The 15,516-nt window shown below is 44.9% G+C and overlaps 1 protein-coding gene across 4 annotated transcripts in view; it reads left to right on the top strand.

Annotated features, from left to right (window-relative positions):
- Positions 1-15,516, top strand: part of vps13c (vacuolar protein sorting 13 homolog C) — a 339,816-nt gene that overhangs the window by 165,064 nt on the left and 159,236 nt on the right. For 3 of the 4 annotated variants that reach the window (XM_078200204.1, XM_078200205.1, XM_078200206.1), the window contains 4 exons: positions 1,429-1,576; positions 6,356-6,467; positions 8,043-8,185; positions 12,160-12,316. The exons of the other annotated variant lie outside the window; for it this stretch is intronic. In XM_078200204.1, the coding sequence (XP_078056330.1) occupies positions 1,429-1,576; positions 6,356-6,467; positions 8,043-8,185; positions 12,160-12,316 (560 nt within the window). The remainder of the gene's footprint in view (positions 1-1,428; positions 1,577-6,355; positions 6,468-8,042; positions 8,186-12,159; positions 12,317-15,516) is intronic. 4 annotated transcript variants of the gene reach the window in all.

Here is a 15,516-nt window from a genome sequence, read left to right as displayed (position 1 = left end):
AGGGGTGAGAATCTTAACATCAAGGCATTGCTAGATTGGGTCAGTGAACACATGGGTGATGGGTAAACATGACTTAGTTCAACTTTGGATGCAGGTCGCAGACCCTTGGATGAACCTAAGTTTATTGTAATGAAAGATGGGAGGCCAGCGAAGAGTATGCAGAATAGTCTAGTTTAGTAACAAAAGCAGAAATCATAGAATCCCTACAGTGCAGAAGGAGGCTATTTTGGCCCATTGAGCCTGCGCTGACTACAATCCCACCCAGGCTCTATCCCAGTAACCCCACTTATTTAACCTGCTAGTCCCCTGATATTAAGGGTCAATTTAGCATGGCCAATCCAACTAGCCTGCACATCTTTGGAGTGTGGGAGGAATCCAGAGCACCCGATGGAAATCCACGCAGTGCTACTGGAATCACCCAACCTAATGGCCGCAATGTTTTCACCATCTACTCCTCACAGGCATATTGCAGCCATCTATTTATTTATTTAGCATGGGAAGAACACGCAAACTCCACACAGACAGTGACCCGAGGTCCCTGGCACTGAGACAAGAGTGCGAGGGCGGCACAGTGGTTAGCACGTGTCTGATTCCTGGCTTGGGTCACTGTCTATGAGGAGTGTGCATGTTGCCCCCGTGTCTGCGTGGGTTTCCTCTGGATGCTCTGGTTTCCTCCCACAGTTCGAAAGACATGCTGGTAGGTGCATTGGCCATGCTAAATTCTCACTCAGTGTATCTGAATAGGCGCTGGAGTGTGGCGACTAGGGGATTTTCACAGTAACTTCACTGCAGTGTTAATGTAAGCCTACTTGTGACACTAATAAATAATCTTTAAAAAAAAAACCGTGTCACCATGTCCAGTAAAAGATTTTTTTTGTATTTCGTAGCAAAAAGCAAGTAGTAAAAATTAGTAACAAACACTTGGTCACAAAAAGCAGGCTGGATGGGAAGGGCTGAATGGCCTTCATTTCTTTGAGGAGTTCAGCAGCAGATTGACTAAGGTAGGGGTGGAGTTAGAGTGCAGGGAGATGGTGAAGTGGAGCTGTCATGAATGCGTGCATTGCCAGGATGGTGTTTGACTCTAATGCTTCCTTCCCCATGATTGACCCGCCTGTGATTCATTGCCTGGCTTCACACATGGAGAATGGGGATTGGATTATTTGGAGGATAACATTGGGTCTGCACTGGAGCAGAGACAAATGCCTTCAGGAGACTTCTGGTGGAAGAATGGATGGAGTGATCAATCTCCATCCTGCCCCCACATCCCAAAAATAAGTGAAGAATTGTAAATGATAGATTTGAAATCATCGCTTACAGTCAGTTTAAAGCGCTATCTTATTGGTCTGAAAGGAAATGGATTATTACTTTAACATGACATAATTACACTTCTGTTGGTGATGCACTGATTCACCTGCATTTTTCCACTAGGACTATCCTGCAGACCAGTTCACCTCAGCTTGACATTCAAATGCTGCAGCCCATCGACTTACAACTCTCTGTGCAAAGAAATTTGGCAGCAGACTGGTATCTCAAAATACCGAGCGTTGAAATCAAAGGACATTTAAAGACCATGAATGTGAGTAACAACATGTTTTATGGTTGCTTTATTTTGTTGTCATATGCATGTTCTGGCCTGGGAAGCTCTACGTGAAGCTGTACCTGTTATAGTCAACATGCTGTATTTTATATTTGCAGTGTACCTCTGTATGGACAGAAACACGTGCCGCCTGATTTCCTTTGCTTTGCTCTACCTCATCCAATGGATTATTTATGAGCTTTCCTTGTAGGGTTTAGACGTGGGAAGTTTTTACCACGTCTGCACTTTCCAGATGGGATCCATGTGGTAATAGGAATGCTGGTTGATACTTCCTTCATCTTAGTCCCTTGGACAGGGTGACGAAGTCCCCAGTAGAGTCCTAACAGTTGGTCAAATTTTTCTCCAGTAAATTCAGCACTGCTCAATCCACATTCTGTGCGCCATTCTGGTGTGCAATATTCTAGAAAAATGGAAATTGTTAACCCTGTAGCATTCTAACTCATAATCCCACACATGTTGGTAGAAGGTACAGGCCTGGAAGTGGAAAGCACCTTGCCTGCATAGACAGTGAGCTGGGAGAAAGCCTGCCAAATAACTTCCTTTACACCATCAAAGTGCTGATTGTCAGGTTACCTGTCACACAAATGTATAACCGAATGTATTACTGCAGACTTATGGTTACTAATATTGTGGCATCTTGCTAGTTTGCTGTTTGATGATTCCATCAGTACAAATTGCTGATTCAGTTATTTTCAGTGAGATGCATTTACAAAGAACAAAGAACAATACAGCACAGGAACAGGCCCTTCGGCCCTCCAAGCCCGCGCCACTCCCTGGTCCAAACTAGACCATTCTTTTGTATCCCTCCATTCCCACTCCGTTCATATGGCTGTCTAGATAAGTCTTAAATGTTCCCAGTGTGTCCGCCTCCACCACCTTGCCCGGCAGCGCATTCCAGGCCCCCACCACCCTCTGTGTAAAATATATCCTTCTGATATCTGTGTTAAACCTCCCCCCCTTCACCTTGAACCTATGACCCCTCGTGAACGTCACCACCGACCCGGGGAAAAGCTTCCCACCGTTCACCCTATCTATGCCTTTCATAATTTTATACACCTCTATTAAGTCTCCCCTCATCCTCCGTCTTTCCAGGGAGAACAACCCCAGTTTACCCAATCTCTCCTCATAACAAAGCCCCTCCATACCAGGTAACATCCTGGTAAACCTCTTCTGTACTCTCTCCAAAGCCTCCACATCCTTCTGGTAGTGTGGCGACCAGAACTGGACGCAGTATTCCAGATGCGGCCGAACCAACGTTCTATACATCTGCAACATCAGACCCCAACTTTTATACTCTATGCCCCGTCCTATAAAGGCAAGCATGCCATATGCCTTCTTCACCACCTTCTCCACCTGTGACGTCACTTTCAAGGATCTGTGGACTTGCACACCCAGGTCCCTCTGCGTATCTACACCCTTTATGGTTCTGCCATTTATCATATAGCTCCTCCCTACATTATTTGACCAAGAAAGTCACTAGAGTGACTGAGTGACATTTGGCTGTTGATCAAATGTATCCATCTGTCATTCAAAGACATGACTGTTTTAGCCTATGTATGCTCCTGGTTTTGATAAGCTTGTAATCTACAGTGATGGACGATACCTCTTTAATGTACATTTCTTTCCAGTAACATGTTCCAGGGCTTAATTCATACTTAGGAAGTACAGTATAAAAGATGAAAATACTGGCACAGACAGCCAAGAGGAGCAAAATCTTTTCTCTCTTTGTAACAATAAGATCCCTGGCCCCTGACTCAGCTTTGTAACACAGCATGGATTATTCTCCTGACACCCGGACATTGAGCATTGGGTGGAGCTCATTGAACCGTACAATACGAAGGGAGGCTTGTCATCCATTGCACTTGAGCTGGCTCTTTGAAAGCCCCATATCTCAGTTTCTCCTCAGACCCCGTACATTTATCATTTTCAAGTACATTTTGAATTGTCTTTTGGAAGTTCCTCTACTGCTTCAGATAGTGTGCTCCAAATCTTAACCCCCCCCCCCCTCCCCCGTGCAGGGCTGGGGGGAGTGCTTCTTTCTCCTCTAGTTCTTTTACCAGTGTTTTTAAATCTATGGCTTCTGCTCATCCAGCCAGAGGAAGTAGTTTCTCCATGTTTTCTGTTAAAACGTGTCATAAGTTTGAACACCTCTGTTGGCTTCCTTCTTGGCCTTCTCTGTTCTCAAAGCAAACATTTTATTGAAGACACTTATCCCTTACATTATCCTGTAAATCTTTTCTATACCCTCTGCACCAAAGCTTTAACATCTCAGAAGTATAGAGGCCTCACCACTGATTTGTAAAGGTTTAGCATGACTAGAGAAGAAAATGTGGTGGAGAGTTTTGCTCGCTGCTGACAGGACTGATATTACTTTGATTGAAAAATCAGGCAGGTTCTGAAAGGGATGTCCAATCCTCCCTGCGAGTTTCACATCAGAAGCAATGTTTAGCTTTGGAATTCTGTACCCCAGCAATTAGTGGAGGCTAGATCATTGAATATATTCAAGGAGGAAGACTGATTTCTGATCCAAAAGGGAGTTGGTGTTTTTTTTAATTCAATTGTGGGACATGGGCATTGCTGGCTGGTCACCATTTATTGCCCATCCCATTCCCGGCTTGGTCACTGTCTGTGTGGAGTTTGCACATTCTCCTCGTGTCAGCGTGGGTTTCCTCCGGGTGCTCCGGTTTCCTCTCACAGACCAAAGATGTGCGGGTTAGGTTGATTGGCCAGGCTAAAATTGCCCCTTAGTGTCCTGGGATGCGTAGGTTAGAGGGATTAGTGGGTAAAATATGTAGGGATATGGGAGTAGGGCCTGGACGGGATTGTGGTCGGTGCAGACTCGATGGGCCGAATGACCTCTTTCTGTACTGTAGGGTTTCTATGATTTCTATCCCTAGTTGTCCAAGGGCAGTTGAGAGTCAGCCACCATTGCTGTGGCTTTGGAGTAAGGGTGGCAGATTTCCTTCCCTAAAGGACATTAGTGAACCAGATAGGTTTTTCTGACAATCGACAGTGGTTTCATTCTGTTAAAAAAAATGTCCAACTCCTTTGCAGCAGACAATAAAGTGGGATTAAGGCCACAGTCAGATCAGGTGCGATTTTATTGAATGAATAGAGCAGGCTCAAGGGGCCAAAATGGCCTCTGACTGTTCCTGTTTCTTATGTTTTATTTTTAATAATGAAAATTTACCTCGGCTGCCAGAAGAGGCATAATTGTAGTTAGGACTTCCACAGTGAACGGTAGGACCTCGGAGTATCGTGGAACAGAGGGACGTTGGAGTTCAGGTGCATGGTTCTTTAAAGGTGGAGTCACAGGTAGATATGCAGTGAAGAAGGCTTTTGGCACGCTGGCCTTCATCAGTCAGGGCATTGAGTGTAGAAGTTGGGAAGTTATGTTGCAGTTGTACAGGATGTTGGTAAGGCTGCACCTGGAGTATTGTGTTCAGTTTTTTTCATCTTGCTATAGAAAAGATGTTATTAAACTGGAGAGCGCAGAAGAAATTGACAAGGATGTTGCCAGGGCTGAAGGGACCGAGTTATAGGGAGAGGTTGGACAGGCTAGGATTTTTTTCTTTGGAGCGTAGGAGACTGAGGGGTGATCTTTATTTTTTGATTTGATTTATTACTGTCACGTGTATTAACATACAGTGAAAAGTATTGTTTCTTGCACGCTACACAGACAAAACATACAGGAAACGAGAGAGTGCAGAATGTAGTGTTACAGTCATAGCTAGGGTGTAGAGAAAGATCAAATTAATGCAAGGTAAGTCCATTCAAAAGTCTGACAGCAGCAGGGAAGAAGCAGTTCTTGAGTCGGTTGGTACGTGACCCCAGACCTTTGTATCTTTTTCCTGACGGAAGAAGGTGGAAGAGAGAATGTCCAGGGTGCGTGGGGTCCTTAATTATGCTGGCTGCTTTTCCTGAGGCAGCGGGAAATGTAGACAGAGTCAATGGATGGGAGGCTAGTTTACGTGATGGATTGGGCTACATTCATGATCTTTTGTAGTTCCTTGCGGTCTTGGGCAGAGCAGGAGCCATACCAAGCTGTGATACAACCAGAAAGAATGCTTTCTATGGTGCATCTGTAAAAGTTGGTGAGAATCGTAGCTGACATGCCAAATTTTCTTAGTCTTCCGAGAATGTTGGTGTGCTTTCTTAACTATAGTGTTGGCATGGGGGGGGGACCAGGACAGGTTGTTGGTGATCTGGACACCTAAAAACTTGAAGCTCTTGACCCTTTCCATTTCGTCCCCGTTAATGTAGACAGGGGCATGTTCTCCTTTATGCTGCCTGAAGTCGATGACGATCTCCTTCGTTTTATAGAGCTTTATAGAGGTGTATAAAATCATAAGAGACATGGATAGGGTGAATGCACTCAGTCTTTTTCCCAGGGTTGGGGAATCGGGAACTGGAGGGTACAGGTTTAAGTTAAGAGGGGAAAGAATTAATGGGAACCTGAGGAGCAACTTTTTTACACAGAGGGTGGTACGTGTGTGGAATGAGCTGCTGGAGGGAGTGGTTGAGACAGGGACATCGACAACATTTAAAAGGCATTTGGACAGAAACATGGATAGGAAAGATTTAGAGGGATTTGGGCCGGATGCAGGCAATTGGGGTTAGCTTAGATGGGCCTTTTGGTTGGCATGGACCAGTTTGCGCCAAAGGGTTGTCTCCGTGCCATAGATTCTTTGATTTCAGAGCGGAATGGTTCCTTTCTATTGGAGTTCTGTTTTACTGCATCTTATTTTCCTCTTTCAGATTGTTCTCAGTGAAGAAGATCTAACTGTCCTGATGAAGATCTTTCAGCAAAACCTTGGTGAAGGCAGCCAGGAGCCAAGTGGAGCACAAGCACTTAAGGATGACGGAAAAAGTAATGGCAAAAAATATTATTCCTACATCTTGTGTTTGAAATCATAAAGCATTGCCATTTGAATGAGAAAGTGACCTGCAAAAAATTGAATTGTCCACATCTTATTTTTCATTTAATTTCAATTGTCTCCCGAGAGCAGTTGTCCTTTTTTCAATTATTTCCTGATGCGACAGTACTTTTTCCCTCGCTCTCTGCTACCACAATTATGTGCAAAAGCTGATAACATTTGACCCAAGTTTAAACATCCGATTAAAGAATGACGTTACTGAAGGAGATCCAACTTAATTGCCCAGTGATTACGCAGAACTGGTTTTGTTGCGTCTGCGTTGAAAAACCTGCAATTTAGTGAGTTGTTTAATGGAGCATTTTCTTTAACTATAGACCTGTGCCTTTAATTTGAGGGTGAGTCAGGCTGATTTCCACCCTTTAATTTCACTGATGTTGTTCATCCTCTGCATCCTTTTCCTTTACAACACAATCAAAAGCTCTGTTGGTGAGAAGCAGAGTAGCAAAACACTTGACCAGAAACAAAGCCAGTATAAAATTATCAAGATATATGAGCTGCAGTCTTAATATTTTTGTGGACAAAAAATAGTTTTATTTTGTCTATTATTTTTAAAGAGCTTATTTGTTTGAATTGTACTTCTCAACCTTATAGAATCATAGAATCCTACAGTGCAGAAGGAGGCCATTCGGTCCATCGAGTCTGCACCGACCAGAATCCCACCCAGGCCCTATCCCCATAACCCCCATGCATTTACCCTAGCTAGCTCCCTGACTCTAAGGGGCAATTTAGGATGGCAAGTCCACCTAACCCGCACATCTTTGGACTGTGGGAAGAAACCGGAGCACCCGGACGAAACCTACGCAGACACGGGGAGAACGTGCAAACTCTACACAGACAGTGACCCCAATCGGGAATCAAACCCAGATTCCTGGCGCTGTGAGGCAGCAGTGCTAACCACTGTGCCACCGTGCTGCCACTTTTCCTTTAATATCGAAGCTTTAAAATGTTCATTTCCCCAACTTGGGCACAACGGTGGCACAGTGGTTAGCCCTGCTGCCTGGGTTTGATTCCCGGCTTGAGTCACTGTCTGTGTGGAGTTTGCACATTCTTCCCGTGTCTGCGTGGGTTTCCTCCGGGTGCTCCGGTTTCCTCCCATAGTCCAAAGATGTGCGGGTTAGGTGGATTGGCCGTGCTAAATTGCCCCTTAGTGTCAGGGGGACTAGCTAGGGTAAATGCAAGGGGTTAAGGGGATAGGGCCTGAGTGGGATTGTGGTTGCTGTAGACATGATGGGCCGAATGGCCTCCTTCTGCACTGTTGGGATTCTATGATTCTATGAACTGATAGAGGTTCAAAATGGTTAGTTAAATGGTGTCTGGTAAAAGCTAGTTAAAATCACGGTAGAAGATTTTAACATAAATTAAATGCTTCCGATATAAATGCTGTTGATCAATCAGCCATGCTTTGCAAATCGGAGTGATGCTTGGCGTATTAATTTGGTAAGATGTCATTCTTCAGCATTGCTGTGAAAAGTCGGTTACTAACAGTCTGTGTATCGATGACTAAACAGAAAAACTCAAAGATCCCAAAGAGGCTGCTAAGTCTGAAAAAACTGTGGCAAGTGAGAGCTCAGCAGCGGATCACCTTCTCGAAATAATGAAGGGAGTGCCAAATGAAAGTGTCAATGTCCAGCTGAACTTTGAAATTAAAGAGGTGAGCTGCATTATTGCATTGGAACTTTCAGTAACCTTTAATGGATCACACGATGGAAACTTCACAGAAGCTTGTTTATTAATGTAGCCCGGTGCTGCAACTCTTACCTGAACACTAAGCTACGCAGTGTACAAAATGAAAAATGCAACTGTACTATTTGGAACAGTTGTAGTGGGGAAGCAGCGTATTAACATTTAAAAATTCCAACCGGTGGTTGATGCCAGATGAGTGGGTAACTTTATACCCAGTGTTTTTCTCTCGGTCTGTATTATTTTGAACCTGTATCGGTTGGGGAAATGAACATTTTAAAGCCTTAATAGTGGCATATTAAAGAGAAAGTGGTGGCACAGTGGTCAGCACTGCTGCCTCACAATGCCAGGGACCCGGATTCAATTCCGGCTTCAGGTCACTGTCTGTGTGGAGTTTGCACGTTCTCCCTGTGTCTGCATGGGTTTCTTCCGGGTGCTCCGGTTTCCTCCCACAGTCCAAAGATGTGCAGGTTAGGTTGATTGGCCATGCTAAATTGACCCTAGTGTCAGGAGGATTGGCAGGGTGAATATGTGAGGTTACGGCAATAGGGCCTGGGTGGGATTGGGGTCGGTGCAGACTCGATGGGCTGATGGCTTCCTGCACTGTAGCGGTTTTATTATATTCTATGCTTAACTTCACAACCTTTGTGTGGTGAGAAGTCTTGTGTCGTAGTGCTCTGTGGTGCAGCTGGTTGACTGAAACTACAACATGAATTCGAGAATACAATACAACTTGGTTAAAGCTGTTAGATAACAGAGTATCGGGGAGGAGGGAGGTGTGTGTGTGTGTGTGTGTGTGTGTGCGCGTGCGTGCGTGCGCAGGGGATGGGGCAGGGAGCTGTACATGTGCAAGGACCAAACCTTGTGGTGAATTTAAACTGTGACAGAAGGAACGGATGGTAGATGGGATGAGCTACTGTGTGCTGGAAGAGTGGGAGGCAGTTGACCGCTTTTGTTTACCTTGGCTCACTGTGGCACTTTTGGTCAAGCTGTGGGATCAGCTCCCAGTCCAGAGTTGACATAATTTAAGTTCAAGTTTATTGATTAGTGTCACAAGTCGGCTTACATTAACACTACAATGAAGTTACTGTGAAAATCTCCTAGTCGTCACACTCCGGCGCCTGTTCGGGTATACTGAGGGAAAATTTAGCATGGCCAATGCACCTGACCAGCACGTCTTTCGGACTGTGGGAGGAAACCGGAGCACCCGGAGGAAACCCATGCAGACACTGGGAGAAGGTGCAGACTCCCGCTCAGACAGTGACCCTAGGCCGGGAATCGAACCTGGGTCCCGGGTGCTGTGAGGTAGCAGTGCTAACCACTGTGCCATCGTCTATTGGATGTAATATTAAACCGAGGCCCTGACTGCCTTTGTGGGAGATGTAAAAAATCCCATGGCATTATTTTGGAGAGGATCAGGTGAATTTTTTGTTTTCCTGGCCAACATCCATCAATCAACTAAACAGATTTACCTCCTTTCTGTTTGTGAGACCTTGCTCTGCTCAAATTGGCTGCTGTTTCCTTTCATGATTAAATGAGTGGGCAAAAATCTGGCAAATGGAGTATAATGTGAAGCTGCCCATTTTGGCAAGAAGAATAGAAAAGAAGCTTCTTATCTGAATGGTGAGAGATTGCAGAGCTCTGAGATACAGAGGGATCTGGGTGTCCAAGTGCATAAATCACAAAAGGATACATTGGAGTGGCACAGTGGTTTGTACTGCTGTCTCACAGCGCCAGAGACCCAGGTTCAATTTGGGCCTTGGGTGACTATTTCTGTGGAGTTTGTCTGTCCCCTCTGTGTCTGCGTGGGTTTCCTCCAAGTGCTCCAGTTTCCTCCCACGGTCCAAAGATGCACAGGTTAGGTGGATTGGCCATGTTAAATTACCCACTAGTGTCCCAAGATGTGTAGGTTAGGGGAATTAGTGGGGTAAATACATGGGGTTATGGGGACAGGGCCTGGATAGGATGAGCTGTTGGATAGTTGCTGCAGCTCAAGGGGCTGAATGGCCTCCTTTTACACTGTAGGAATTCTATTCCATGATTCTAGGTACCACATCTGGAGTAGTGTACAGTATTGTTCTCTTTATTTGAGGAAGAATGTAAATACATTAGAAGCAGTTCAGAGAAAGTTTATGAGACTAATTCCAGGAATGGGCAGATTGTCTTGTGAGGAAAAGTTGGAGAGTTTAGATTTGCACCCACTAGAGTTTAGAAGAGTAAAAGGCAACTTGATCGAAACCTTTAAGTTCTTGAGTGATATTGACAGGGTGGATGTGGAGAAGATGTTTAATCTTGTCGGAGAATTTAGAGCGAGGGATCACTGTTTAAAAATAAGGGGTTGCTTATGCACAGAGAGATCTTTTCTCTGAGGGCAGTGAATATCTGGAACTCTTCTTCAAAAGTTGGTGGAAGCAGAATATTTTATTTTAAAGGCAGAGCTAGATAGATTCTTGATTAACAAGGTGGTGAAAGGTTATCTATCAGGGATAGGCCGGAATGTGGAGTTGAGGTTACAATCAGATCAGCCATGATCTTATTGAATGGGGGAAGCAGGCTCAAGGGGCCAAATGGTCCACTCCTGCTCCTAATTCCTCTGTTCGTATGACAAACCTCAACACATTTCTAAATTAGTTTGTATCCATGAAATGCTTTGGGAGGTTATAAAATGCGCTTTAGAAATACTACTTTTACTTTAGCTTAAGGCAAATGTAGTCACCAGTTTTGCACAAAACACAATTCCGCAAAGAGCAGTGAGATGATTCATCTGCTGGTTGAATGGTTATTGACCATGGGATCAGGAGAATTGGCTTCCCTTCTTTGGAATAGTGCCAGGATTTATTTCCTATCCGTCCATAAGGGGCGGCATGGTAGCACAGTGGTTGGCACTGCTGCTTCACAGCTCCAGGGTCCTGGGTTCGATTCCCGGCTTGGGTCACTGTCTGTGTGGAGTTTGCACATTCTTCCTGTGTCTGCGTGGGTTTCCTCCGGGTGCTCCAGTTTCCTCCCACAGTCCAAAGATGTGCGGGTTAGGTTAATTGGCCATGCTAAATTGCCCCTTGGTGTCCTGGGATGCGTAGGTTAGAGGGATTAGCGGGTAACATGTAGGGATATGGGGATAGGACCTGGGTGGGATTGTGGTCGGTGCAGACTCGATGGGCCGAATGGCCTCTTTCTGCACTGGAGGGATTCTATGATGATTTCTATGATAACAGACAAAGACAGACTGATCCAATGTTGCAGTCTACCACTGCTGCACTGAAGTATCGGCCTTGATAATAGCTGGATTAAGGGATTATGGTGTTTAAAAACTGCCCAAAATCTTTTTCTCATAAGAAAACATTGGCACCTGGTATTATGTGGTTCATTTTAGGATCTGCTTGGTCTATGACATCACAGACCAGTTGGCAACATCAGAGACTCAGTGCAGTCATGCTGTATTAGACAAATATGCCGAAGAATCTTGGTTTTAATTGTGTGGATTTATATATGTCTTTGCCACTGGTAGAACTGTAGTTTAATGGTGTAACACTGCCATCATCTGGTTTACCCTGATCCTCATTGATCAGAGCGGCATTTTCATTGACTGCCCACATCCACAGCTTCATCCTACAATATAAAGGGTAGGATAAAACAAGAGAAACAGTGAAGATAATCTTCCATTGTCTGATTTCAAGAAGAAATTAGATATAGCTCTTGGGGCTAAAGGGATCAAGGGATATGGGAGGGAGGGGGGATCAGGATATTGAATTCGATGATCAGCCATGATCAAAATGAATGGTGGAGCAGGCTTGAAGGGCCGAATGGCCTTCTCCTGCTTCTAGTTTCTATGTTTGTATTTTTCCGAATCAAGTGTTAATTGGATGCTACTTTTTAATCATATTATAAAGTCACAATGCTGTTAAACTTGCTGTTGACCCAAGTAAATCCGTTCTGTTGTCATTTCAGGTTGTGATAGAGTTAACAAAACAGATTAACAAGCAGCAGAGCTCATTCCTCATCTTTCATGTGGTGCAATTGGGAACGGAGACCAAAGTAAGGAAGTACGATTTGAGTGCGACAGCCTACTTGAAGAAAATTGCTTTGAACTGCTGTGAATTTACAGGTGGGCAATAAGATTTAAGATCATTAAAAAATAGATAAATTTGTCCCTGGGATGAGGGGGTTCTCCGATAATGAGAAGCTCAATAAATTGGACTTGTATTCTATGGAATTTAGAAGAATGAGAGATGACCTCCTTGCAACCCACACAATTGTGAAGGGGCTTGATGGTGAACAGTCAGCGATTTTTTCCCCTGTCGGGGAATGTAAAACACGGGGCACAGCCTCAGGATAAGGGACCAATCATATAGGACTGAGATGAGGAGAAATTACTTCACTCAAAGGGTTCTGCATCTTTGGAATTCTCTACCCCAGAGGGAAGTGGATACTCTGTTGTTGAATACATTTAAGGCTGGAATAGGCAGATTTTTAGTCTTGGGGAATTGAGGGAAATGGGGAGCGGGTGGAAAAATGGAGTTGGAGCCCAAGATCAGTCATGATCGTATCGAATGGTGGAGCAGGCTCGATGGTTCGACTGGTCTACTGCTGCTTCTATTTCTTGTGTTCTTATGAGGGTGAGAAATGATCACTGGCCTTGTTAAGGCATATCTCTTCATCGCCCTAACTCACCCATCATGGTGAGCAGTTTCTATTCCCCAGTTTAGCATATTATCTGAAGCATTTATTGCTTTTTCTGTAATGAAACCCTTCCTGATATTGGCATTCCTCCTCTTCAGCTTGCTTGCAAGTAATCTGACTTTCCACAAAATATTAAAATGTAAATTTATCGTGTAGACTTATCACTTAAAGCAATACTTGGCATTCTCTAATCTCTAAGCCTTTAGGTTCAGACTTACTGATCCTCTCTGTACATGTTATAATGATGTGGAGATGCTGGCGTTGGACTGGGGTAAACACAGTAAGAAGTCTCACAACACCAGGTTAAAACTCCACTAGCTTTTGGAGCGCTGCCCCTTCACAGAATATCATAGAAGCCTACAGTGCAGAAAGAGGCCATTTGGCCCATCGAGTCTGCACCGACCTCAATCCAACCCAGGCCCCAGCCCCATATCCCTACATATTTACCCGCTAACCCTTCTAACCTACGCATCTCAGGACTCTAAGGGGCAATTTTTAGCATGGCCAATCAACCTAACCCTTCATCAGGTGAGTCAGGGCATATAATGACACGAACTCAATTTACAAAATAATGGTTGGAATGCGAGTCTTCACAGATAATCAAATCTTAAAGGTACAGACAATGTGAGTGGAGAGAGCGTTAAGCACAGGTTAAAGAGATGTGTATTGTCTCCAGCCAGGACAGTTAGTGAGATTTTGCAAGCCCAGGCAAGTCATGGGAGTTACAGATAGTGTGACATGAACCCAAGATCCCGGTTGAGGCCGTCCTCGTGTGCGGAACTTGGCTATCAGTTTCTGCTCAGCAATTCTGCGTTGTCGTGTGTCGTGAAGGCCACCTTGGAGAACGCTGACCCGAAGTGTTCCCCAACAGGAAGAGAACACTCTTGCCTGGTGATTGTCGAGCGGTGTTCATTCATCCGTTGTCGTAGCGTCTGCATGGTCTCCCCAATGTACTATGCCTCGGGACATCTTTCCTGCAGCGTATCAGGTAGACAACGTTTGCCGAGTTGCAAGTTTATGTACCGTGTACCTGGTGGATGGTACTCTGTCCGCCGTGTCCGAGCTTGACTCATCGATCAACAATTACGACGCGCCACAGCGAAAAATCGCACCGACCTCCTCAGAAGACAAACACAGGACACGCGAACAGAGTACCCTTCGTCGTCCAGTACTTCTCTGGAGCAGAAAAGCTACGATATCTTCTCCGGAGCCTTCAACATGTCATCGATGAAGACGAACATCTCGCCAAGGCCATCCCCACACCCCCACTTCTTTCCTTCAAACAACCACGCAACCTCAAACAGACCATTGCTCGCAGCAAACTACCCAGCCTTCAGGAGCACAGTGACCACGACACCACACAACCCTGCCACAGCAACCTCTGCAAGACGTGCCGGATCATCGACACGGATGCCATCATCTCACGTGAGAACACCATCCACCAGGTACATGGTACGTACACTTGCAACTCAGCCAACGTTGTCTACCTGATGCGCTGCAGGAAAGGATGTCCCGAGGCATGGTACATTGGGGAGACCATACAGGCGCTAAGACAATGGATGAATGAACAGCGCTCGACAATCACCAGGCAAGACTGTTCTCTTCCTGTTGGGGAACACTTCAGCGGTCACGGGCATTCGACCTCTGATCTTCGGGTAAGCGTTCTCCAAGGCGGCCTTCACGACACATGACAATGCAGTCGCTGAGCAGAAACTGATAGCCAAGTTCCACACACATGAGGACGGCCTCAACTGGGATCTTGGGTTCATGTCACGCTATCTGTAACTCCCACGACTTGCCTGGGCTTGCCAAATCTCACTAACTGTCCTGGCTGAAGACAATACACATCTCTTTAACCTGTGCTTAACGCTCTCTCCACTTACTTGTCTGTGCCTTTAAGACCTGATTAGTTGTAAGTATTCGCATTCCAACCATTATTCTGTAAATTGAGTTTGTGTCTTTATATGCTCTGTTTGTGAACAGAACTCTCACTCACCTGATGAAGGGGCAACGCTCCGAAAGCTAGTGGCATGTTATAAAGCCAGTGGAGTGCTTTATTATGCACTGCAGAACGCAGTGCTGCGTGCACTCTGAGCAGTGCATTGTAAAGACTTGGTCTCAGGTAGAATCTTTACAGCGCTGAAATAGATCATGTCCGAAAATGTGTAGATTAGGTGAATTGGCCATGGTAAATTACCCCTCCGTGTCCAAAGATGTGTAGGTTAGGGGATTAGTGGGGTAAATGTGTGGGGTTACAGGGATAGGTAGGGGTGGCCCTGGGTAAGATTCTCTCTTGGAGAGCAGACTCGATTGGCTGAATGGCTACTTCTGCCCTGTTGGAATTCTACGCTTCTATGGTTTACCTCAATATGCCAATGTTTTACTTCCTTCTTCCCTTATGTACTTATCTAGCTTCCCCTAGAATGCTTCCATTGCATTCGCCTCAACTACTGGAGCTGGAGTATTTCCGAGTACATTTTCAGCCTTTATTACAGTTTTTTAAACCATTGTTTATGGTGCATTTAAATCACTTTAAATGCACCTTGCCCTATATGTATACGTAATTTACATTCTTAACAAACCTTGTTTGTAAAATGTGCTCTGATTATAAATATTTAATTGATG

The sequence above is a fragment of the Mustelus asterias genome, chromosome 29, assembly GCF_964213995.1.
Source record: "Mustelus asterias chromosome 29, sMusAst1.hap1.1, whole genome shotgun sequence".
NCBI classification, from domain to species: Eukaryota; Metazoa; Chordata; class Chondrichthyes; order Carcharhiniformes; family Triakidae; genus Mustelus; species Mustelus asterias.
The sequence above is the reverse complement of the archived record's forward strand: the minus strand, read 5'-3'. Positions and strand labels throughout refer to the sequence as shown.